Source organism: Oncorhynchus mykiss, chromosome 6 (genome assembly GCF_013265735.2).
Source record: "Oncorhynchus mykiss isolate Arlee chromosome 6, USDA_OmykA_1.1, whole genome shotgun sequence".
NCBI lineage: Eukaryota > Metazoa > Chordata > Actinopteri > Salmoniformes > Salmonidae > Oncorhynchus > Oncorhynchus mykiss.
Window position 1 is genome coordinate 22931194 of NC_048570.1, and position 27131 is coordinate 22958324.

At 43.4% G+C, this 27131-nt stretch overlaps 3 protein-coding genes across 5 annotated transcripts in view; 2 read left to right on the plus strand and 1 right to left on the minus strand.

Moving 5' to 3' along the window:
• The window catches only part of LOC110525519 (breakpoint cluster region protein), a 37891-nt gene extending 33932 nt beyond the window's left edge, over positions 1-3959 (minus strand). For both annotated transcript variants that reach the window (XM_021605695.2, XM_021605694.2), the window contains exons 1-2: positions 3811-3959; positions 1978-3624 (exon numbers count right to left, since the gene is read on the minus strand). In XM_021605695.2, coding sequence (XP_021461370.2) covers positions 1978-3334 — 1357 coding nt within the window. In that variant the 5' untranslated portion in view covers positions 3335-3624; positions 3811-3959. The remainder of the gene's footprint in view (positions 1-1977; positions 3625-3810) is intronic.
• Positions 1-27131, plus strand: part of LOC110525522 — a 500086-nt gene that overhangs the window by 98864 nt on the left and 374091 nt on the right. The window lies entirely within an intron of this gene.
• ift81 (intraflagellar transport 81 homolog) lies at positions 4215-25896 on the plus strand. Of its 2 annotated transcripts, XM_021605709.2 has the most exons (19): positions 4215-4817; positions 5041-5144; positions 6250-6430; positions 7057-7146; positions 7277-7342; positions 7666-7776; positions 8035-8119; positions 8740-8903; positions 9063-9158; positions 14053-14199; positions 17356-17505; positions 19260-19388; positions 21066-21155; positions 23008-23094; positions 23314-23385; positions 23485-23570; positions 23965-24010; positions 24987-25203; positions 25319-25896. In XM_021605709.2, exons 1-18 carry the CDS (start codon positions 4674-4676, stop codon positions 25167-25169), a joined length of 2031 nt encoding a protein of 676 aa, XP_021461384.1. In that variant the 5' UTR covers positions 4215-4673; the 3' UTR covers positions 25170-25203; positions 25319-25896. The 2 variants fall into 2 exon arrangements, with proteins under 2 accessions (XP_021461384.1, XP_021461383.1); XM_021605708.2 differs by having other exon boundaries at positions 4217-4817; positions 24987-25896.

Consider the following 27131-nt stretch of genomic DNA (forward strand, 5'->3'; position numbering starts at 1 on the left):
ACCACTCCAGGGACAGGCTCAGCAACATGGTCTTTAAGACAACCACTCCAAGGACAGGCTCAGCAACATGGCCTTTAAGACAACCACTCCAGGGACAGGCTCAGCAACATGGCCTTTAAGACAACCACTCCAGGGACAGGCTCAGCAACATGGCCTTTAAGACAACCACTCCAGGGACAGGCTCAGCAACATGGCCTTTAAGACAACCACTCCAGGGACAGGCTCAGTAACATGGCCTTTAAGACAACCACTCCTGGGACAGGCTCAATGTTTTTGCTGGACTTTTAATCAGAAAGCTGTAGCAATCGCAACTTTCTCTGTATCTCACAGCCGGTTTCCCTATTTTCTACAGGTCAAGCTGCATTGGTAAATAGGTGTTATTGTGAAGAAACAATCAAATGGTAAGACAATGAGGAAAACCACACATTACAGTGTTATTGCACTGTCCTAAAGCAAAATATTTGACCACAAGTCTCATGGACTTGTGCACTTTGTCAGAAGAGCCACACACTGGCTTACTGTTCTCATGCTGATTATTTCCCAGATTATTTGCTTGTTCATTGCACATTTGGTTTACAATCCTATGCTTTCCAGCCTATCACCTTTCATAACAGCCTATTCTCAACAATTGCTACCAAAAAAAAAAAGTTTTCTGCTCTTCTCATTTGAATTATCATAGCTTTTATTAGTTGAGCCTAGCATGTCGGAAATGGAAGACAATGAATGACCCTGACTGATTTACTACAACCGACAGTCTGCTTTTATGACTTCAGTGAAATCATGTGATATGAGGAAATATGTGGCATTGAGTCAGCCATTCACTTAGACATGTCTATACCTATTTGAGTCATCATAGACCTGAGCAACCAAAAATATCTCAATGACTGTTCATTTAGAGACTAGGAACAACACAGGGAAGAAGACAGAATATCAAATTGTGACCTTTCCCTGTCAGTCTGTGGCTAAGGAAATGAGTTCTAAAGACTAACGGAGAGGAAATCAACATTTGGCGTTTATCATCTCCACCAAAATAATATTTTCAAGACCAGATCAAAGCAGTGAAGCACAGGCTTAATAAGAGAGGGAGAACATGTGTTTGTTTTTCCTCAGCTGTCTGGAACAAAGTGTTTTATAAAACATACACCCTGTCATGTTTTGATGCTTAAATAAATATTTTGCATTGAACTCTCTCTTCTCTGTCCTTGCAGTACCTAGTACCACCCTATCCCACTTAAACATTGTTGCAGTGTCAATACGTTCGACATGAGTGACTCTCCTATTGTGTTCACACATCACAACAGGAAACACTGAGGACTGAAATGTTGATGGGAAGCCATCTGACGATGAGCCCTCCATCCTCTTTTTAGTGAGAGTTCTCAGCCCTTTCCCTCCCCACCCCCAACAAAGAGCCTCCCTAAACGTATCACGCTACACAAACCCTTTTAAGTGAATTACTCCTAGACAAGGACAACAATGTTGATGTGTGCTGACACAAAAACACTCCGGGTGGACAGGGCCGAGCGACTGGGCAGCCTGAGGGCACGCACGGTCTCAATCAGGGCATCTCTAGATGAGCACTACAACACTCAATGGTAGAGAACAGAAGGGGGAAAGGGGGCAGACATGCTTACAAAGTGAAAAGAAAACAGTCGTACAATCCACAAAGAACCACACAATCACTACGGTGCTTTGCAAAGGTGGGCTGTGCTAATGGTTTCATATAATCATATGTAAACACATTTGGCAGAGCTATAGTACACTATAGCATCATGTTGCAGCTGCACATATAAGCACATCGCTGCATGAGGAGAGATCAAGGTTAGGGCAAGTACAGGCATCTCTAATAAACACATGAAATGGCAGTGGCTATTGAGCCCTAAGGATGCATAAACAGTTCTTGTGCTTTTTTACATAAAATATAAATAAAAGACTTGAGTACAAAAGGACAGTATAGAGACTATGGCCTTGTAGACCTACCCAGATCTCCATGGAGACTGTTGTCATGTGAGGTCCTACTGGACGTAGTGGAGTCCCCATCACCGGGCCAGATCTGGCCTATTTTACGGACACCCACGATGGAGGCCTCGGACACCAACACTTCCTGCTTCAGACGTCTCTGAGACAGTGGGGAGGGCAGGCTGCTGCTGTCAAAGGACTGCTGGGAAATCTGGGAAGGTGAATGACTTTTCTGACTGTACGTGTGATTGGTGGTAGGACTTGGGGACATGTGACTTGACTGGCCAGAGGAGAAGTCTTCCTCGCTGGACGTCAGGTTCTCATTGGAGCTGCAGTCTGGGGTGTAGCCGCCCCCAGCATCGTAAAAACTGCCAGGTGAGTAGGAGCGCCTTGGCCAGTTTTGGCGTGAGTCTTCCTCCACACTGTGGTCCCTCATGTGAATGACCCTCCCCTCCCCCTCTGCCATTAACCCCCCAACATACACACTGGTGTAGGGTTGACAGTTTGCCGGCTGTCTCCCCCCATTGGAACGGATCACACTGTCCTTGAGGAAATGTGGGTTCACCTCTGTGTCATCATACAGCCCATTGTAGCCACAGCCGCCCTCTGTGGACCTGCATCTGAGCACAGATTTGCGGATCTCCCCCATAGCAGTGGATAGGTTCCCGGGCAGTGAGTGCATGGACCTGTTGCGCTCCATTTGCATGGCCTGGCAGCCCAGGCTGCTGATCTTATCTGAGACTTTCCTGTCATTGACCTTCACGAGGCCTCTCTCATGGTGGTACTCCATGTTCACGTAGAAGGGTCTCTCTGTCCCTCCAACCCCCTTCCCATCTCCAGCTGTGTGAGAGTTGGCTATCTTGATGCGCTCGAAGGTGGACCTCAGTGCTGCTACTGAGCTCATGCCCACCCTGTCCCTGTCCAGGTCTGTGTCTGGGGGACACACAGTAGGCATGTGGGGGCACAACTCACCCCTCTGTGCGAAGGGAGTCACCCCATCTACCTCTCCCTCTGGATACTGTTTATAGCTCCCTGTGTCGACTGCCTCTCTCGGCTGCTCCTCCACTGTAGGCTCCTCATCTAAGTGGGATGTCTGGGTGTCTGAAAAACTGGATTGGTCTCCAATATTCATTAGGGACATCCTCTTGATGCCCCATCTCTGCCCATCATAAGCCTTCCTCTCCTTGGCCAGTAACGTCTGCAGGTAGATCATCTGAAAGCGCTCTTTGTTTTCCTCTAACTCCAGCTGCCTGATAGATGACTTGCATTTCTCCAGCTCCTGCTCAATATCCCCCAATGATTTCAGCTCCATGCTTGGGGCATCTGACTCAGGGAACTGGGCTTTCCAAGCCTCCACAAAACCTACTGGTTCAACCATAGTTTGTTTTGTTTTACCTAGTCCACGGAGAATAGAGTAATTGAGTATAAACTAAGTTTCTACTAAACTATATGATACGTTTCCAATCAAAATAATTTCTAAAGCATAACTTATAATGGCCATTAAAAGCTATTTCCACACTCCACTGACTGAATACATTTTTTCACAAGACTCATGCAAAAAAAAATGTCTACTTATCATGCACCATTATATTATAGTCAGATTGAGTGTTTACGGGCACCAGTGAGAATGACATGAGGCCTGTTTTCAAAACGAGCCAGTTCAGATACCTGCAACAAAAGAATAACAAAGAATAAGTGTCCTTCCATATCTTCTGTAATGTCGGTCACAAACAATTACTCTTCATTCATCGTAAAAGCAGAATCACTGTCCTATCCAGAAGTTCCATTCAATGATTTAGTGAAAGTCCAAGAACAATTAAACATTTCCAGTGTAATAGATGTTTTTAATGTTACCGGTAATTCGTTATCCTGCACCCGATTGAAAGTTAGTTTTAATGTTCTCTCGTTAACCTTACACCCACTAGACATTAGATACACTTCGTCGGATCGCACACTAGCTACGGTTACTGTGTTTTGGTCATTTTCTTTATTGAGTTGGTGCTGAAAAGAGAGGGAGGGACTTTGATGTGTCCAGTTTTAAAGACGCAGGCACGTCGAGAACACAAAAGATAAAGCCAAGCTGCAAAACAACTCTGGAAAATATGATTATATGGTCTATCTATATTATGTAAGTAATAATGTAGACTAATATTTTGCTATTTTGAAAGATTAAAAACAGAAATGTTGTATTATTACGGTAAGTAGGCTACAAACCGCCTGAAATAATGATATTTGTCTCCATCTACTGGTACAAAAGAGAAATCCAGACGGACAAGAACCCGCATGCAACTCTGCGTGTGCACTTGGCAGAATCTTGCGCAGCATGTTCCACAGGCTGAACCCACTGCAGGCTGACCCTCTTGAACAAGCCGAAATACTTCCTGTTAGCAACCAGCTCGAGGACGCTTGTGTCTGGTTTCCAAGACGGATTGCCTTGTGACTGTACACGTTGTCTTAGCGGTTTAAAACGAGTTTTTCTCAAAAGAAACAAGGGGACAAGCCAGCTGGCCACTTTGTGCATACGAACGGGCTTGTCAGCGTGTAGCTAGCTATGCTTCAAGCTATCCACCTCGGAAAGTAACGGCAGCTAGGCTAGTAAAAAGCTAGCAAGCTAATGCTAAGGTTGATTCTGACTTTTTGCTAGCTAATCGTCTTCACTAGCTTGCAGCTAAAGTTCTTTACCTCGCAATAACATTAGCTGACCAGTTGATTTCAAGATGAGCGAGCAACTTAAATTTATTGTTGAGCACCTGAATAAAGACCCCTTCAAGAAAAACTTTAACTTGATCACCTTTGACTCACTGGAGCCAATGCAACTTCTGCAAATTCTCAACGATGTTCTGGCCGAAATAGACCCTAAGGTGAGACAATTTATGTTTTGCAATGTACACAACAACCTCATACTTGATCACGAGTTGTCCAGTGGTGTATATAGTTGTCCCAGTTGATATTACGCCTAAAATGGTATTATCTTGATGATGACACCTGCCCCATTTGGAGCTCCACTACAATTGTGTTTACCAGTCACCCAAAGTGTGTGTAAAATGTGTGAATTACATGTAAATCATATTTTATTTATTTCAGCAAACTATTGATATCCGTGAAGAAATGCCTGACCAGACAGCAAAGAGAATGTTCACTCTGCTGGGGATGTTGAAATACAAACCACCTGGGAATATGTCTGAGCCGTAAGTATTCTTCTGATCAAATCAAACTTTATTTGTCTACAATAAGTGTAGACTTTATCGTGAAATGCTTACTTACAAGCCCTTAACCAACAGTGCAGTTCAAGAAGAAGAAAATATTTACCAAGTAATAATAAAAAGCAACACAATAACAATAACGAGGCTATGTACAGGGGGCGCCGGTACCGAGTCAGTGTGCAGGGGTACAGGCTAGTTGAGGTAATCTGTACATGTAGGTGGGGGTGAAGGGACTATGCATAGGTAACAAACAAACAGCGAATAGCAGCAGTGTACAAGAGGGGGGTTGGGTCAATGTAAATTGTCCGGTGGCAATTTTTATGAATTGTTCAGCAGTCTAATGGCTTGGGGGTAGAAGCTGTTGAGGAGCCTTTTGGTCCTAGACTTGGTGGTCCGGTACCGCTTGCTATGCGGTAGCAGAGAAGTCTATAACTTGGGTGACTGGAGTCTCTGACAATATTGGGGTTTCCTCTGACACCGCCTATTATATAGGTCCTGGATGGCAGGAAGCTTGGCCCCAGTGATGTACTGGGCCGTTCACAGTACCCTCTGTAGCGCCTTATGGTCAGATGCCGAGCAGTTGCCATACCAGGCGGTGATGCAACCGGTCAGGATGCTCTCGATGGTGCAGCTGTAGAACCTTTTGAGGATCTGGGGACCCATGCCAAATCTTGAAACTTGAAACTCTTGACCCGCTCCACTACAGCCCCGTCAATGTTAATGAGGGCCTGTTCGGCCCGCCTTTTCCTGTATTGCACGATCAGCTCCTTTGCCTTGCTCATATTGAGGGAGAGGTTATTGTTCTTGCACCACACTGCCAGTTCTCTGACCTCCTCCCTATAGGTCGTCTCATCGTTGTCAGTGATCAGGCCTACCACTGTTGTGTCGTCAGCAAACTTAATGATAGTGTTGGAGTCGCATTTGGCCACCTAATCATGGGTGAACAGGGAATACAGGAGGGGACTAAGCACACACCCCTGAGGGGCCCCAGTGTTAAGGATCAGCGTAGCAGATGTGTTGTTGCCTACTCGTCAGGCAGATTTCAGCATTAGAAAACAGAGTGTTTACTGTCCTCTCTTTTTAAATACAGGAGCAGTTTCAGACAGGGCCTGGTGACGGGCAGTAAGCCTGTGATACACCCTATCCTTCACTGGCTGCTGCAGAGGATTACAGAGCTGAAGAAGAGAGCTTACTTGGCTCGCTTCCTGGTTAAGCTGGAGGTGCCTGCTGAATTCCTGCAGGATGATGTCATCACTGACACCTATCACCAGGTTTGTTTAACATTGGGCAAATTTGTTGGCCCGCCATGCAAAACAATTTGCCCACTGACTTCAAGGTGCAAGCATAATGCTGTATTCATAACCAAGTGGGAAGGTGATGCATTCACGTGTTTTCAACTAATTCAGAAACACGTATTGGCTCATGGCCAACAAGCTGCATCAACCATAAACTAAAAGTACTGCTATAATGCTTGCAAACAAATTATTGTGTTTAAAAAAAAACATATTAATAGATTATTTATAAAAATACATGTTTTGCTGTTTCATTTAACTGTTGAAAATGCTGTTCTACCTTAGTACGTGATGTCAGAGGTCAGCATGTGTGAGAAGTCAGAGCTCAGGGATGATAGATGAGTTTCCCACTAGTAATTACCAGTTGGAGGGATGTTCAAGTAGATTTTTCCTAGTCATACGTGGTAAATGCCACCTTCCCATTAGGTTCTGAATGCAGCATAATATTTAACATGGGATCATGGCTCCTCGTCTTGCTAGACTAAAGAGATAATTAAAACCATTATTTTATTATTTAAAGGTCACTGCGTTTCGGACAGATGCTATGTGCATAACTGAGAAATATGATTCATAGTTTCATAGTGTTTGATCGGTTGTTTTTGTAGTATGAAGAATTAGTGGAAGGATTCAAGACCTACCACAAGGAGTGTGAGCAACTGAAAAGCTCTGGCTTTTCCACTGCAGAGATCAGAAAGGTAAAAACGGGAACAACATTTTGTTTTCCACTCATCACTTAGTATCATATGGAATTCTCTTAAGTTAAGCCACAGATGGTGATATGTGCACAGACACAGTGCTAAAACGCAATCTTTTCCCTAACCTCAGGACATTGGTGCTATGGAGGAGGAGAAGGACCAGCTGATCAAGCGAGTGGAGAGGCTGAAGAAGAGGGTAAGGCAGACAAGCAGTCTGTTTGAGGAAGCCCACCCTGTCATAATGCCTGGAACTCACAGGGATTCACAGAGTAATGAAAACATGACCTCTCATACACGCCAAAAGATTCCTTGTGGTAATGAGACTAGACAGGCATCTGACAAGCTCAATGCTTCACCCTTTTACAGGGCAGATGAGTAATGGAGTGATCATTTAGGGGTCATACTTTTAAGCCATGCCAGAAGGGGGAACTGGGTCAGTGGCAGCAGTGGCTCCTGGCAGTCGTGTGAGGTGAAACTCAGATGCCGGCACAGTATCACAGTTTATTATGTGTCCAACAGGTGGAGTCAGTGTCCAACCACCAGCGGATGCTGGAACTGGCCAGACAACTACGGGTGGAAAAGGAGAGAGAAGAGTCTCTGGCTCAGCAGAAGCAAGAGCAGAAGAACCAAGTAATGAATTGACTTTTCTTAGTCTAGTTTACATCCTGTTTTGTCTACCTTTCCAATTTACAGGCTTTGTTATCCATATGATCAACTTTACTGCATACAGAGTACAAATAAGTGATACAGACTTTAGGGGAAAGGTCTACATGTTATCACAGATGGTTGTCAATTAGATATCCCAAATTCACCTACAAGTAGATTTATCAACATGATGTTGTTTTTTTAGATGCTGATAAGTGTGTGTTGCCATTTGGATATGTTCAGCTTTTCCAGGCAGAACAGAGACTGCAGAGATCTCAGCAGCAGCTGAAGGACCTGCGACAGGCAGCAGCAGATGCCAAGCCAGAGAGTGAGTAGGCATGTTCTGCATCACCCTCAACGCCACAGCTGGTTGAAAGGTCAGGGACACATCAGGTCAGGCTGAATCTCTGTTAATTGTTTCACCTGTATTAAGGCCCTGTAATCATGCTGATCTTTTATGTGCTCCATTAGAGCTCACCATATGTGGACTTGCCTCTTTTTTGTTGTTGTTGTCCTGATCTACTAGTAGCATTTTTACAATCACACAGGAGATTTACACATTTACAGTTTAAAAATTGACGAAAGCAAAGATGTGGCACACCAACAAAGAATTTGACAATCCAATGACTCAAAATGTCACATATCAAAACATTTCCTAATGTGACTATTTTGTAATGGTTTTCGGTCTCATATACAGTAGGCCTACTGTGAATCAGAGCTCAACAGCAGCATTTAAGAGCACAATCTATGTTGAGGTTAGAGATAGTTAATTTAGACAATGTTATGCATACACTCTTGATCTGATTATGATGAACGGGTGTCTCAAGTTTAAGATGTGCATATCACCCTCCTTTACTTCAATGAGCAGGTGTGCCTCATTGTGTTTCGAAGAATGAGGTATCCTGATCAAAGGTGTAAGAATGAGCTTTGTCTTTGTCACTGTCTCAGGCTTAATGAAGAGGCTTGAAGAGGAGATCAAGTTCAACTCCTACATGGTGTCTGACAAACTGCCCAAGGAGCTGGATAGTAAAAGGCGGATGGTGCAGTACCTGCAGAAGGTGGTGTCTGAGCCGGCCATGGGCCAAGCTGAGCTTGGGGAACTAGAGGACAAGGTGAGATATCTCCACCTACCTGAGCAATTAAGCTATTGAGCTTTGCAAGTTTGGTAAATTTGGTTCACGCAGATTACAACAAGAATGACTGACAATAGCCAAAAAGTTTGATTCTGACAAATTGAAAGTTTAAGTCTGACTGTACCCTACTTTGTCCAGATTCGAGAAAACAACATTGAAATAAACCTGCTGATTGAGAAAAGAATGATGCGGAACGACCCCATAGATGATAAACTGTCTCTTTTCAGACAACAGGTGATTATTATTTTTTCTTATTTTCTATTTTCACATTCTTCAGAGATACAGTAGCGTTATTATTATATGACATAACACCAGCAATTACCTAGGATGAATGTTGTGTACATTTCAGAATGCCATTCTCTGTCATTGATACTAAACTCAGCAAAAAATAAACGTCCCTTTTTCAGGACCCTGTCTTTTAAAGATAATTTGTAAAAATCTTATTTACTTTACAGATCTTCATTGTAAAAGGTTTTAACAATGTCTCCCATGCTTGTTCAATGAACCATAAACAATTAATGAACATGCACCTGTGGTACAGTTTTTGAGACACTAACAGTTTACAGACGGTAGGCAATTAAGGTCACAGTTATGAAAACTTAGGACACTAAAGAGGCCTTTCTACTGACTCTGAAAAACACCAAAAGAAAGATGCTCAGGGTCCCTGCTCATCTGCGTGAACGTGCCTTAGGCATGCTGCAAGGAGGCATGAGGACTGCAGATGTGGCCAGGGAAATAAATTGCGATGTCTGTACTGTGAGACGCCTAAGACAGCGCTATAGGGCGGACAGCTGATCGTCCTCGCAGTGGGAGACCACGTGTAACAACACCTTCACAGGATCGGTACATCCGAACATCACACCTGTGGAACAGGTACAGGATGGCAACAACAACTGCCCAAGTTACACCAGGAATGCATAATCCCTTCATCAGTGCTCAGACTAATAGGCTGAGAGAGGCTGGACTGAGGGCTTGTAGGCCTGTTGTAAGGCAGGTCCTCACCAGAAATCACCGGCAACAACGTCGCCTATGGGCACAAACCCACTGTCGCTGGACCAGACAGGACTGGCAAAAAGTGCTCTTCACTGACGAGTCGCGGTTTTGTCTCACCAGAGGTGATGGCCGGATTCGCGTTTATCATCGAAGAAATGAGCATTACACCAAAGCCTGTACTCTGGAGCTGGATCGATTTGGAGGTGGAGGATCCGTCATGGTCTGGGGTGGTGTGTCACAGCGCCATCGGACTGAGCTTGTTGTCATAGCAGGCAATCTCAACGCTGTGCGTTACAGGGAAACATCCTCCTCCCTCATCCTGAGATGACCCTCCAGCATGACAATGCTACCAGTCATACTGCTCGTTCTGTGCGTGATTTCCTGCAAGTCAGGAATGTCAGTGTTATGCCATGGCCAGTGAAGAGCCCGGATCTCAATCCCATTGAGCACGTCTGGGATCTGTTGGATCGGAGGGTGAGGGCTAGGGCCATTCCCCCCAGAAATGTCCAGGAACTTGCAGGTGCCTTGGTGGAAGAGTGGGGTAACATCTCACAGCAAGAACTGGCAAATCTGGTGCAGCCCGTGAGGAGGAGATGCACTGCAGTACTTAATGCAGCTGGTGGCCACACCAGTTACTGACTGTTACTTTTGATTTTGACCTCTCCCTTTGTTCAGGGACACATTATTCCATTTCTGTTAGTCACATGTCTGTGGAACTTGTTCAGTTTATGTCTCAGTTGTTGAATCTTGTTATGTTCATACAAATATTTTATTTCGTTTATTTTCAGAAAACTTAACATGTGTAAACATGTTAAGTTTGCTGAAAATAAACGCAGTTGACAGTGAGAGGACATTTATTTTTAAATCAGTTTAAATCAGACATATCTTTGTCAGCTATATGAATTTGTATGAGCTGGCTGTTTGTGTATGGTTAAGCGTTTGCTGGCTGTTTGAACTTTTGTGGATGATTGATGTTGTCTGATGTAGTGAGGCAACTTTATTTTTCATCAACATATTTATTCATGTTATCATATTGATATTTTAATACTTTGTTTTGTTGTCTCTTTTGCTATGGTGAGGCAGCTCTAGGATGAACTGCTCTGGTTTTGTCACTGTTCTATACCTATTCTATAAAAATAAAAGAGAGCCGCACACTCTAGGAGCTCAGATGCAAAAAATGTAATACCAACGTTTCGACAGCCAAGCTGTCTTCATCAGGGTATAATCACAAACACTGCGGGATGACTCGTTTATATAGTGTCAAAAGACACAGGTGTCTGTAATCATGGCCAAGAGTGGCCTAATATCATTGGTTAATCAATGTGCGGCTCTCTTTTATTTTTATTTTCAAGTTTCTACTCCGCTAGCCAGCACCTCGTCTTAATAGGTGTGCGTTTCTTTTTCTTCTATACCTATTCTATACCTGTGAAATGTGTGCATGTTCTGCTTGGTTATTTTGTGTGAATTAGAATAAATGGATATATATATACAGTATACTATTTTCTACATTGTAGAATAATAGTGAAGACATCAAGCTATGAAATAACACCTGGAATTCATGTTACTACATCCAAAAAGTGTTAAACAAATCAAAATAGATTTGAGATTCTACAAAGTAGGGCCTCCTGAGTGGCGCAGTGATTTAAGGCATTGCATCGCAGTGCTAGCTGTGCCACTAGAGATCCTGGTTTGAGTCCAGGCTCTGTCGCAATCGGCCGCAACCGGGAGACCCATGGGGCGGCGCACAATTGGCCCAGCGTCGTTCGGGTTAGAGGAGGATTTGACCTGCAGGGATGTTCTTGTCCCATTGCATTCTAGCGACTCCTGTTGCGGGCCGGGTGCAATGCACACTGTTTCCTCCGATACAGTGGTGCGGCTGGCTTCCGGGTTAAGCAGGCATTGTGTCAAGAAGCAGTGCGGCTCGGCAGAGTCGTGTTTCGGAGGACGCACGGCTCTCGACCTTCGCCTCTCCCGAGTCCGTACAGGAGTTGCAGCGATGGGACAAGACTGTAAACTACCAATTTGATACCATGAAATTGGGGAGAAAAAAGGGGTTAATTCTCTCAACCAGCTTCTTGAGGTAGTAACCTGGAATGCATTTCAATTAACAGGTGTGCCTTGTTAAAAGTTAATAGCATTTGAGCCAATAAGTTGTGTGACAAGGTAGGGGTGGTATACAGAAGTTAGCCCTATTTGGTAAAATACCAAGGCCATATTATGGCAAGAACAGCTTAAATAAGCAAAGAGAAACGACAGCCCATCATTACTTTAACACAAGGTCAGTCAATGCAAAAAAATTAAAAATGTCATCAAATGGTGGCTACTTTTGAAGAATCTAAAATATATTTAGATTTGTTTAACACTTTTTTGGTTACTACATGATTCCATATGTGTTATTTTATAGTTTTGATGTCTTCTATTTTTCTACAATGTAGAAAATAGTAAAAATAAGGAAAATACCATGAATGAGTAGGTGTGTCCAAACTTGACGTATTCAGAGTATTCAGACCCCATTACTTTTTCCACATTTTGTTACGTTACAGCCTTATTCTAAAATTGACTATATTCATTTTTTTCTTCATCAATCTACACAGAATACCCCATAATGACAAAGCAAAAACAGGTTTAGAAATTTTGGCTAATTTATTAAAAATTAAAAACTGAAATGTTATAAGAATTCAGACCCTTTGTTGAAGCACCTTTGGCAGCGATTACTGTACAGAATCGAGTCTTCTTGGTTATGACGCTACAAGCTTGGCGCTGTATTTGGGAAGTTTCTCCCATTTCTCTGCAGATTCTCTCAAACTATGTCAGGTTGGATGGGGAGTGTTGCTGCACAGCTATTTTCAGGTCTTTCCAGAGATGTTAGATTGGGTTCAATTCTGGGCTCTGGCTGGGCCACTCAAGGACATTGAGACTTGTCCTGAAGCCACTCCTGCGTTGTCTTGGCTGTGTGCTTAGAGTCATTGTCCTGTTGGAAGGTGAACCTTCGCCCCAGTCTTAGGACCTGAGCGCTCTGGAGCAGGTTTTCATCAAGGATCTCTCTGTACATTGTTCTGTTCATCTTTGCCTCGATCCTGAATAGTCTCCCTGCCGCTGAAAATCATCCCCACTGCATAATGCTGCCACCAACTTGCTTCACCGTAGGGATGGAGCCAGGTTTCCTCCAGAGGTGACACTTGGTATTCAGGCCAAAGAGTTCAATCTTGGTTTCATCAGACCAGAGAATCTTGTTTCTCATGGTCTGAGAATCCTTTAGGTGCCTTTTGGCAAACTCCAAGCAGGCTGTCATGTGCCGTTTACTGAGGAGTGGCTTTCGTCTGGCCACTCTACCATAAAGGCCTGATTGGTGGAGTGTTGCAGAGATGGTTGTCCTTCTTGAAGGTCCTCCCATCTCCACAGAGGAACTCCGGAGCTCTGTCAGAGTGACCATCGGGTTCTTGGTCACCTCCCTGACCAAGGCCTTTCTCCACCAATTACTCAGTTTAGCCAGGTGGCCATCTCTAGGAAGAGTCTTGGTGGTTCCAAACTTCTTCCATTTAAGAAATATAGAGGCCACTGTGTTCTTGGGGACCTTCAATGCTGCAGAAATGTTTTGGTACCCTTTTCTAGATCTGTGCCTCGACACAATCCTGTCTCGGAGCTCTACGGACAATTCCTTCGACCTCATGGCTTGGTTTTTGCTCTGGCATGCACTGTCAACTGTGGGACCTTATATAGACAGGTGTGTGCCTTTCCAAATCATGTCAAATCAATTGAATTTACCACCGGTGGACTCCAATCAAGTTGTAGAAGCATCTCAAGGAGGATCAATGGAAACAGGATGGACCTGAGCTCAATTTCGAAACTCATAGCAAAGGGTCTGAATACTAATGTAAATAAGGTATTTCTGTTGTTTACTTTAAATAAATGTGCGGAAATGTCTAAAAACCTGTTTTCGCTTTGTTATTTAGGGGGTATTGTGCGTAGATTGTTGAGTTAAACATTTTTTTAAATCCATTTTAGAATAAGGCTGTAACGTAACAAAATGTTGAAGGAGTCGAGGGGTCTGAATACTTTCCGAAGGCACCGTATATATACTGGCTGTATCTGTATTGACTGTATCTGTAATAATATGACTGGTGTGGCTCTTCAGGCATCGATTATAACTCGTAAGAAGGAGGCGAAGGCGGAGGAGCTGCAGGAGGCGCGGGAGGAGCTAGCTGCACTAGACAGAGAGCTGAACCAGAAGAACAGCCAGGCACGAGACCAGGATGGAGACGAGGTCATCCGGGGAGATGAGGTAACATTACAGGAACTAACCGCCTCTCACAGCTCAATACTCTTGTCTGAACATCATCATCCACACCAATAGTAATCACCTTCCTCACCAGTCAATGTTTGTGGAATAGGGTCATATACGTTTTTGGGGGTAATTGAAATATTGTCATTTTGCAGCAAAAAGACTGCTGCCACTATATACAATCTGCTCAGTATTCACTTGCAACGTTGTACAATTGCCCACCACTCAAAACTCAACATCACTATCCAAACTTTCTCAAAAGATAGTAAAATGCATCAGAGATCAAATATTTTCCATCTTTAGGGGTAGATTGATTAAACATTCTACTGTTTGCTTACGTCTACTCCAATACATAATCTTTGTTGATAAGGGTGACGTGCGGTAGTTGTGGATCCCAGTAAACATGAGACGCTATTTCTGCTCTTATGTAAACATAGTGGAGCTTACAGGCTAATGCTACTTATCCCTGTTCCCCTCACTCTCCCACTTTCCCATGCAAGGTTAAAAATAGACCACAACAGGGGCTACCCGGAACCAGGACAGTATTTAACAAACTGTCTGAAATGTATTTTATTTTTATATCTCTTGTGTAAATATTCTTAATTAATTCAGCAAAACAAACTATTTCAGTGTAAATCCTTCAACTAACTTTGACATCTATGGAGGATATTTTACCGCAAAGAAAACAAACTGACATGAGGTTTTGTTTATATTTTTGTACTTTTACCCCTTTTTCGTGATATCCAATTGGTAGTTAGTCTTGTCCCATCGCTCCAACTCCCCTACGGACTCGGGAGAGGCAAAGGTTGAGAGCCATGCATGCTTTGACGCCATGTTTGGTTAGATCACTTAGTATAAACCATTGGCAGAGAAAGATCTCTCAAATTTGAGTGCCTTTTTGCCTCTGCGACATAGTGCCAGGAGCCATCACTCCTGTGTGTCAACACACCCTGTGCCTGGCTCTGTAAGATCAAGGATAAAGAGAACGACCACTCTTCACATCTCAGACTAAGCCTGTTCCTGTTTGCTGCGCGACCTTCGGCCATTAACAGGTCTATATAGTTGGTGGTAGCTGATGCATAGGGCATGTGCTGTACCCATATGTTGTCTGAGTGGTTTATGGGCAGGCGTTCCACACTCAGTGAAAACATTGCGCTGACAGCTGGACAGGCTGGTGAAGCACAGGAGCTGCATGTCTGAAATAGCATCCACTTTCTCCCTGCTCTCCTCCGTGCCCTGTTCAATGTGTGTGGTTTCATCTGCTCCTCTGGATAATGAGTGAGTGTGTTTGATGTGAAAGGAAACTCTAAACCTGACTTTTTCTCAGTATGTTAACAGTAGGTGAGAACCGGATGGAGGAGGAGTCAGGGGATTTATGGTAAATGGAAAGGGTCTAGTCACACTGGGCTTATCTGTCTCTCCCCGGGTCCATGGGTCATGGTGGAAATGAGCACCTTATCAGAGGTATTTTCCATTATGCTGCTAACATGTCATCACATGTCACCCAGCAACTGCTCATCCTCAGTGAGCTTGCTTTTACACCCACTACAAACTAGTCCACCATGTTGCTAGTGTTCCATCATTACATACACTGAGTGTACAAAATATTAAGAACACCTTCCTAATATTGAGTTATTGGCCTCAGAACGGCCTCAATTCGTCAGGGCATGTACTCTACAAGGTGTCGAAAGCGTTCCACGGGGATGCTGGCCCATGTTGACTCCAATGCTTCCCACAGTTGTGTCAAGTTGGCTGAATATCCTTTGAGTGGTGGACCATCCTTGATATACATAGGAAACTGTTGAGCATGAAAAACCCTGCAGCATTGCAGTTCTTGACACAAACCTACTACCATACCCGGTTCAAAGGCACGTAAACCCGTTGTCTTGTCCATTCACCCTTTGAATGGCACACATACACAAACCATGTCTCAAGGCTTAAAAATCCTTCTTTAACCTGTCTTCTCCCTTTCATCGACAATGATTGAAGTGGATTTAACAAGTGACATCACTAGGTCAGTCTGTTATGGAAATAATAATGCTTTCTGTTCACTTACACCCCAAATTCCCCCAACGTAAATAACAGATGTTTGCTCAGTCTGGAAAAGCTATTCACCCTGCCAAAATGGATTTCACATATAGTAGGTTACTGCTATTTATAAATATGCTCAGTGCATATACTGTATGGGCAAAATGTTTCATTATCTATTATAAACTGGGTGGTTCGAATACTGAATGCTAATTTGGCTGAAAGCTGTGTTATATCTAACCGTATACCATGGTTATGGCAAAAACAAATAGTTTTACTGTTCTAATTACTTTGGTAACTAGCTTATAATAACAATAAGGCACCTCTGGGGTTTGTGGAATATGGCCAATATACCACGGTTAAAGGCTGTATCCATGCACTCCGCATTGCGTAGTGCGTAAGAACAACCCTTAGCCGTGGTATATTGGCCATATACCACACCCCCTCGGGCCTTACTGCTTAACTATCCCAATGTGCTGCATTTCCCAGAACTATCCTCCTGTCCTGAGTATGTGTGTGTCTGACACAGGGTCATGATAAATAGTTCAAACCCTTCAAAGTTGTGTTGGATAATTTAGCAGCTGTTTTGGGGACATATTGTATGTGACGAGGGAATGCTACGCAGCCTTATTCTGGCTGCTAATTCCCTCTCAACCTTGTCTGCCCTTGATGTCCCAAAATAAAATAAACCGTACATTCTTGCGCACAAGCCATGCATGCCCAAGTGACTTACAGGACATTTTCTGGGATTCTCCAGAAGGAATACATTTTGACATGCACAGGAGTCTGAGGCACCTCGACCCCCCCCCCCCCCCCCCCCCCCCCAGTACTGCCTCAGCTATTGTCTTCTCCAAGAACATTTTACATTGTTCCATCACTGCTGGATACTAAGCCACATTATAGTAACTCTCTCTTTTTCACACTCCCGAACTCACTCTCTCAGACATGGGTCATGTCTGTCTAAGTAGAAACTGAAGGGGATGACCTGGCGTCAAGATGTGGTTTCCCTTGTGTATTTACTTTTTCTTCACTGACGTTTGATCTATTGTTTTAATGTTGTTATTTCTGTCTTGTTCCATTTCTCTTAGCATATCATTCATGACAATAGTCTCTCTCGATTCCACTCAGTTTAAACGTTTTGTGGGGAAACTGCGCAGCAAGGGGACGGTGTTCAAGAAGAAGCGTCAGGAGATTACCGAGCTGAGAGCTGAGTATGGGGTCTTACAGCGGACAGAGGAAATCCTAAAACAGAGGCACGAGGTCGGCCAACAGCAACTGGTAACTATGCACCACAGCAATCCCCTTCGCAGCAATCCACCCTACCACCCTACCTGCTCCCCTCCATACCTCATAGAAGCCCCTTGGGACACTTACCTTTCCATCCTGCCCTTGTTCATGCAATGTACATTAACAGTAAAGTGACATGCCTTCCTGGAAATGACTTCACACCTCTGTTCCCTCCCAGCTTCTGACTTGCTTATAGCCTGGCTGACATAGTAAGGGCTGGGCTGCTGCTATTTGCGATGGCTGAATCTGCTCTTCTCTCTGTCTGACGCTGGTATTTTTTTAAATCAGTGGATATTAGTGTCTGAGCCCTTTCTCCTCTCACCACCTGCATTCCTGTTCCCATCACTCACCCACCCAGTCACCCCAGTCCAACTGTTACCCCTTCAACCTACAACTATGAACCATTTACTGCAACAATGTTGGTTATAGCCTACTGCATAACCCAAAAGTCACTAGAAGCCCTGCTTGCAACTGTGAACTATTCATATCAGAACCAAATATTATAATGTAATTTAATGAGGTCATTTACATTGTCTTTATCTGTGAACAGATCTGCAGGAGAGGGATGGGTGCTACATGGGAAGGAAATTGTGTTTCTTTTCATAGATCACAGATTTCTCACTCATATAATAGACCACACACACATCCTGCTATCTCAACCGCATGTAATCTTCTCTTCTTGGAGAACAAAGTGGCCTCTACTCCGAGGTGTTGAGCTGACCCCTGCCTGTTTGTGTGGACACAACCCTTCACAGTGCTTAGAGCACAGGCGCCAGGGGTCATTTCAGGACTAGGCTCCATGCTGCTATATATCCTCCCAGACAGAGAGGGAGTAACTCAGTCACTGTTTCAAGTTTCAAGTTTTATTAGTCGTATGTACAGGATGTACATGGTAAACACCGTCCAACAAAATACTTACTTGCCGGTTCCTTCTCGACAATACAACAACAATAATAATTAATAAAAAATACGAGTACAAACATAAAGTAAATGGCAGTAGAATAGAATAGTACATTTTTAGCGTAAGCATAATATAGGATGGCACAGTTTATAGTCCAATATTTACACATGTATCAGGGAAGGGGGGATTGGGGCCAAGTGTTTAAATTGTGCAGTTGTGATGTGTGTGTGTGTGTGGATGTCTGTGGGTGGGTGTCTGTGTGGGTGGGTGTCTGTGTGCATGTGTGGAAAGTCAGTGCAGGTGGTCAGTCTAGTTCAAGTGTTCAGCAGTCTGATGGCTTGTAGATAAATTGTCTCTGAGCCTGTTGGTATCAGACCTCATTTTCCGACACCGTCTGTCCGACTAAGGGATTGAACAGTCCGTGGCTGGGGTGTGTGGGGTCCTTGATAATGCTGCGGAACTTCCTCAACTACCGTTTCTGAGTCATAGCTATAGGCTTACATTTGTTGACATGGTGCAAACGAATCATTAACAATTAAGTCAGGTGAGCCACTGTATACATTACATGGAGGTTTACTCATTGCAAATTATTAACTTGAATTCACTGATTTCATCTTACTGCCTTGCAGCACATGTGGGTGTGTAGACTACATTGCTCAAATGCCAGGTGTTTCTAGTGAACTCTTGCCAGGTCCAGTCCCTAAACTGACATTTGCCTCAGGATTCTAACACTGGATACAATCGCATCATTTTATGCTGCTGCATTACAAGGCTGTCATATTTGGTGTAGTTACTGATGTGTCACCCCATATGCCCTCTCATGCTCTTATTGTGGTCCATTTAGCAATCCATGGAGGCACAGAAGGGGATCTCTGGGTACAGTGACACTCAGGAGGAACTGGAGAGAGTGTCAGCCATCAAGAGTGAACTGGACGAGATGAAGGGGCGCTCGCTGGACGACATGTCAGAAATGGTGACTATATCGGGATCGGAGCCACTATCTGAGTAGCATCTCACTTTACCACAGTGACAGATCTTTCCCCACTCCAGACCGCCCATACTCAGTCACAGGATCATGCTGATTGCGTTCAGATGCCCCTTCTAATGGGATACACAAACACAGCCCAATTTGTTTTACCAGAAGTGTCCTAGCCCTGTTTTGTTTGTGTCATTGATTTATTTGCATTGATTTAGTGACTTGATACCTTTTGAAATACCACTTGTGTGTAATTAATCTGTCTTTTTGTGGGGAAAGGAAGAGTAATTGCTGAGTTTTAAGCCAAGTTGGATCACCAAATCACTCTGTTTTATCAATCTGTCATCCCATTGCATTGAAGTCCAAATAGAACCAGTTGCAGCCGTTTAGGCCCCAGTCCAAGATGTTTTTGAAATTATTTAAAGGGTAGTCAGGGCTTGTGGTTAAAGCTGGCAGCTTGCACACTTGTGCTGTTGCCAATGATTCAAACATTCCTGGCTGTAGCCATAAAGTTGACTTTCACTCACTTCACAATCTTTGGCCTTAGATAGCTTTGCCTCTGAATGCACACCCTGTAAGGCCCCTGCTTGTGTACAACACAGGTGACATAAACTCAGCAACAACAAAAAACGTCCTCTCACTGTCAACTGCGTTTTATTTTCAGCAACTTAACATGTGTAAATATTTGTATGAACATAACAAGATTCAACAACTGGGACACAAACTGAACAAGTTCCAAAGACACGTGACTAACAGAAATTGAATCATGTGTCCCTGAACAAAATCAAAAGTAACAGTCAGTATCTGGTGTGGCCACCAGCTGCATTTGTTACATTGCATCTCCTCCTCATGGACTGCACCAGATTTGCCAGTTCTTGCTGTGAGCTGTTACCCCACTCTTCCACCAAGGCAACTGCAAGTTCCCGGACATTTCTAGGGGGGAATGGCCCTGCCCTCACCCTCTGATCCAACAGGTCCCAGATGTGCTCAATGGGATTGAGATCCGGGCTCTTTGCTGGCCATGGCAGAACACTGACATTCCTGTCTTGCAGGAAATCATGCACAGAACGAGCAGTATGTCTGGTGGCATTGTCATGCTGGAGGGTCATGTCAGGATGAGCCTGCAGGAAGGGTACCACATGAGGGAGGAGGATATCTTCCCTGTAACGCACAGCTTTGAGATTGCCTGCAATGACAACAAGCTCAGTCCGATGATGCTGTGACACACCGTCCCAGACCATGACGATATCGATCCCGCTCCAGAGTACAGGCCTTGGTGTAATGCTCATTCCTTCAACGATAAACGCAAAGCCAACCATCACCCCTAGTGAGACAAAACTGCGACTCGTCAGTGAACAGCACTTTTTGCCAGTCCTGTCTGGTCCAGCGATAGTGGGTTTGTGCCCATAGGCAACGTTGTTGCCGGTGATGTCTGGTGAGGACCTGCCTTACAACAGGCCTACAAGCCCTCAGTCCAGCCTCTCTCAGCCTATTGCACAGTCTGAGCACTGATGGATCAAGACAGGGTCTGGAAAAAGGGATGTTTCTTTTTTTGCTGAGTTTATAATGATTATTATGGTCATAGTTATCTTTAACTGACATTTATGTGGATTACTTTTCCCACCAAATCAGGATGTTGGCAGATGGGTTGAAATATGTGATGCTTTTTTTCAGGTGAAGAAACTGAACTCAACGATAGTGGAGAAAAAGTCTGCCCTTGCTCCGATAATAAAGGAACTGAGGCCTTTGAGACAGCAGTGTCAGGTGAACGTCACATGCTATAAAACTTTGTCTGCAGTTTCATCTTCAAATTGTGTCATTACACAGATCTGTGTCTATAGAATAACCTAAATGTACAGTACCAGTCAAAAGTTTGGACACCTACTCATTCATGGGCTTTTCTTTATTTTTACTATTTTCTACATTGTAGAATAATAGTGAAGACATCAAAACTATAAAATACCACATATGGAATCATATAGTAACCAAAAAAGTGTTAAACAAATCAATATAGATTTTAAATTCTTCAAAGTAGCCACCCTTTGCCTTGATGACAGCTTTGCACACTCTTGGCATTCTCTCAACCAGTTTCACCTGGAATGCTTTTCCAAGAGTCTTGAAGAAGTTCCCACATATGCTGAGCACAAAAAAATGCTTCAGAGTTCAAGTAACAAACACATCTCAACATCAACTGTTCAGAGGCGACTGCGTGAATCAAGCCTTCATGGTTGAATTGCTGTCAAGAAACCACTACTAAAGGACACCAATAAGAAGAAGAGACTTTCTTGGGCCAAGAAACACAAGCAATGGAAAGCATTCCAGGTGAAGCTGGTTGAGAGAATGCCAAGAGTGTGCAGAGGTTGGTAACTCTAATGAACTTATCCACTGCAGCAGAGGTAACTCTGGGTCTTCCTTTCCTGTGGCGGTCCTCATGAGAGCCAGTTCCATCATAGCGCTTTATGATTTCTGCCACTGCACTTGAAGAAACTTTGAAAGTTCTTGAAATTGTCCGCATTGACTGATATTCATGTGTTAATGTAATGATGGACTGTCGTTTCTCTTTGCTTATTGAGCTGTTCTTGCCATAATATGGACTTGGTCTTTTACCAAATAGGGCTATCATCTGAATACCATCCCTACCTTGTCACAACACAACTGATTGGCCCAAACCCGTTAACAAGGAAAGAAATTCCACAAATGTACTTTTAACATGGCACACCTGTTTAATTTAAATGAATTCCACTACCTCATGAAGCTGGTTGAGAGAATGCCAAGAGTGTGCAAAGCTGTCATCAAGGCAAAGGGTGGCTTCTTTGAAGAATCTCAAATATAAAATGTATTTTGATTTGTTAAAACTTTTGGTTACTACATGATTCCATATGTTTATTTCATAGTTTTGATGTCTTCACTATTATTCTACAGTGTAGAAAATAGTCAAAATAAAGAAAAACCCTTGAATTAGTAGGCGTGTCAATTATTGACAAGTACAGTACAACCACAGATTAAAAAGCATTACAAATCATGACATGAGGCCAAGAGATTTGACAAAAGAAGCGGGGAAAACCCTGACGCATCAGCCAGCTGCTGTTGACTTCATGCAAGATTGTTGTGGAGTCCATTAACGATATTTGAAACATAGTCTATGTGCATAGTGTACGACAGGGAAAGCACTTCACATCTCTCAGCTAAAGCTGGGGATCATATTTTCCAGATTGTGTTCCCTGAGTTGGTTGACCATCATACTGGCTAACATTTACTAATGATGAAAAGTTACGTCAGAAATGTATGAATATACTCAGCTAGAGCTTAGGCTTAAGTAAAACGGTGCAAATACATGGGCTTTGATCTGATAATGATATGAAAGGGCTTGGGGAAGCTAGAACTTATGCATACATAACATACTAGAATGGTGAAAAGTGTTGTCATTGTACTCTTTCTTTTTAAATGATTTTGAATATGTCCATGTATGTGTATTTCTTTGGGTTCATGTATCTGTGAATGTGTATTTCTTTGGGTTCATGTATCTGTGAATGTGTATTTCTTTGGGTTCATGTATCTGTGAATGGGTATTTCTTTGGGTTCATGTATCTGTGAATGGGTATTTCTTTCATGACAGGACCTAACTCAAGAGTATGAGGAAAAGAAGGCCCAGTATGACAGCTGTGCTGCAGGTCTGGAGAGTAACCGATCCAAACTGGAGCAGGTATAATATGAATGCTATGTGTAGACCCCTGGTCTATCTACCAACACACCCAACAGATCAGCATATCACCACATATCAAATCTTCTCTATTTACATCATTGGAATGTGCTCTGCGCGAGGACCAGTTCAGTACTGCCATAGCAACAAGCATCTGATGCTTCAGGCCTGATGCTTCAGTTTCCTATTGCCACATGTTTTCATTCACCACCTCCATTGCAGGAGGTGAGAGCTCTGAGGGAGGAGATGGCTCAGGAGGAAAACCGATACCACTATATCAACTGCATGAAAGAGGTAAGGGGTTCAGGTAGCAAACAACCCCTCCCCCAACACCTGTTCTGTGACTGTCAACCAGAGCTCTCTCTCTCTGCCCATCTCTCTCTCTCTTCACAGATCATTGAGATGCAAATGCAGCGAGCAGCAGAGGAGATGAAGGCTTACGTGTCTCCTGATCCGCAAGAGAGGAGGAAGACCATCCGGTGAGTCTGCCAGCTGTTTAGGATTTCTATTACTACAGTCACCTCCATATGCTACGATTACAGCACAATGGGTGCATACTGTATGCTACTGTTGCCACCCACCTCCCCCTATACCTCCCTCAAAGTACACACTTACAGCAGTCTGTTAGTAGATTCACCCTCATAGGTCACCCTCATTTCCAAGTGTGTCCAGAAGTATTGCTTTGCTATAGAAAAATATGTAAATCTATTTATATTACTGGTTTAATAAAATGTTATGTATGTTTGCTATGTTGTTATTCAACTACTAGGTAGTATTTTCCTTGTAAAACTCACAGTAATGTCATAATAGCAGCATTGAGCTTGCGAAAGTGAAAAGGCTCACATGAACTCTGACCCTCTGGCTGTTTCACAGGGAGCAGTACATGAAGAACATTGCAGAGCAGGAGTCCCTGGGCAAGGTGAGCAGAGAGGTGCTCTTTGTGCTTTGTCAGGGTGCAGGCACGGTGCCAATCCTGTGCTGCACTGGCATCTGAAATGGATCCCCTGCAAACACAGGCACCATGCTTTGGGTTCCTTCCTTCTTCACCCTGATAAGAGGGATGCCAGAGAGGAGGAAGGGTATGGCAGAGGGGGCTCAGCTGCATTCCTGCTAAACCATTTGGCCCAGTAGACAAACTGTAATGTAGATGTGCTGCTGCAGTAGACCAGCAGTGGAGGCTCCTCAGAGGAGGAATGGGAGGACCAACCTCAGTAAATTTCATAAAAATTGTGAAACATTAAAAGTAATCCTTTTTAAATAAAACTATACTAAATATATTCACGTCAAAAATAATAGATTAAAACACACTGTTATTTATGAAAATCTACAGTAGCTTCAACAGCACTCTCTAGGGTAGCACCATGGTATAGCCGAGAGGACAGCTAGCTTCCATCCTCCTCTCGGTACATTAACTTCAATACAAAACCTAGGAGGCTCATGGTTCTCACCCCCTTCTATAGACTTACACAATATGCTGTAATAGAAATAAGTCCATGCTCATACAAACATTTTTACTACACACCAGTATAGGTGCAGCTTGTATAACACAATGTCCATCCTCATCATTGGAGCAGCTGGAGGGATGCATGCTGATTTCTCTCTACCCTAGCTCTGTCCTAGTCCTCATCTACACTCATCTACATTTCCCCACCCCTGTCACATTCGTGACAAGCTACTTCTTTTTTAGGGTTATGAATAGGCTATATGCTAATTCCTCTAAGTAGTAAGTATTTGGTTGGTCAAGCTTCCCGTTAATTTATAAAAGGATGGCTTGCCTTGCAACTTATAATGAAAAGGTATTCAACTGAAAAAAGGCCATTTAACAATGCTGATCATACACTGTATGCATGTTGGGCTGACATTAATTCTTAGTCTTTCCCTTTGGACAACAACAGAAGTTGCGTGAGCAGCAGAAGACTGTGAGGGAGAGCCATGGGCCGAACATGAAGCAGGTGAAGATGTGGCGCGACCTTGAACAGCTGATGGAGTGCAAGCGCCAGTGCTTCCTGAGGGCCCAGAGCCAAGCCTCCATTGGGCAGGTCATCCAGGAGGGCGGTGAGGATAGGCTGGTGCTGTGAGGACGAGGAGAATATTAAAGCATGGCCAACTCTGGTACACTAAGCTCTACCACAATGACAAGGATTTCTCACTCATCTAACTACTGGACTTAGTTTGACAATTATAGTTCATTAATCTGTTCTGTTTGTCTTGTATTATATATTTTTAGGTGAGATAATTACTCTTCGTGTATCAAAACTACTCTGCTTTCATCGCCGCCAGTTAAAAGGATTCCATTCATCCAATCTGTGTTAATCCTGGTTTAGTTAGCGATTTGTGTTGTTTGTAAATAATCCCAAAGTAGGATTTAGTTTAACTGATTTATCTCCTGTGAGGAACACCTTTCTGGTGATGATATTGTGAGAGTTGCCGGATGAATCCAGAAACAAAGGGACACATGTACCAGGAGGTTTCAGCCAGATAAGATGTTTAACTCTCTCTGGCCCTCTGACTTTAAACAAATCCACAGCCTCCATTTTAAGAATGCAGTTTAAATCTATGTGTCTAAAGATAACAACAGCGTACAATGTGTTGCACTTGGGACACAGCTGCACTCAGTTATTTTGGGAAACAACAGCCACACCTTGGGTAAAGGAGCTTGCCAGTTTTGGAATTCAACTGGGCCTCTGGTTCAGATGGAACAGTGCAGAGTGAACTAATCAAGCATCATTTTCTTGCATCTTGTACTTTGAAGTATATTTCTATGTAACACCTTTATTTGTGCCATAAATTATACCGAACAAAAATATACATGCAACAATTTAAAAGATTTTAGTTACAATTCATATAAGGAAATCAGTCAATTGAAATAAATTCATTAGGCCCTAATCTATGGATTTCACATGACTGGGCAGGGGTACAGCCATGGGTGGGCCTTAGAGTGCATAGGCCCACCCACTTGGCAGCCAGGCCCACCCACTGGGGAGCCAGGCTCGACCAATTAGAATTTGTTTTTCTCCACAAAAGGGCTTTATTACAGACAGAAATACTCCTCAGCACCACCACCCTCCACTCAGACAATCCCGCAGGTGAAGAAGCTGGATTTGGAGGTCTTGGGCAGGCGTGGACACACGTGGTCTGCGGTTGTGAGGCCAGTTGGACGTACTGCCAAATTCTCCGTTTTTTGGGAGGGATCTTATGGTAGAGAAATTAACATTCAATTCTCTGGCAACAGCTCTGGTGGACATTCCTGCAGTCAGCATGCCAATTTTATGCTCCCTCAAAACTTGAGACATTTGTGGCATTGTGTTGTGTGACAAAACTGCACATTTTAGAGTGGCCTTTTACTGCCCCCAGCACAAGGTGCACCTGTGTAATGATCATGCTGTTTAATCGGCTTCTTGATATGCCACACCTGTCAGGTGGATCTATTATATTGGCAAAGGAGAAATGCTCACTAATAGGGGTGCAAGCAAATTAGTGCACAAAATAGAGAAATACACTTTTTGTGCTTATGAAAAGAAAATGTTGTTTTTTTCAGTTCATGAAACATGGGACCAACACTTTACATGTTGAGTTTATATTTTTGTTCAGTATATATATTATATGAGTTACATAATATCCTGTTGTACTTCTCATTTAACTTTGTTCATAAAAATATATTCTTATAGAGATTCTCTGGAACTTTTGTATACTTATTAGCGAGTAGTTCTGAAAGTAGGCCACATGAGCCTAAAGTGGTTCATTAAAGTTGCATACTACGTCACATATGTGCAGATATGTACACCACGTCATTGCTCTCGCTCTGCTGTGTGTGCATCTTGCTAGCTGTCACTCAATTCGTGAGGAGCTGAAGCTCATCGACTAGAACTCGAATTCCTAGGGTGTTGGACCATGTGGGGGGAAAATGTAGAGAAATGTCACATTGTTCAGAAAAACAGTCGCTTTCCGACTAGGGATTTCGTGGCTAATTGAGGTAAGATAGTAATTCTGCTCATAGATTATGCATTTCTGAACTACACATTGACACATCCAGTCCAAAG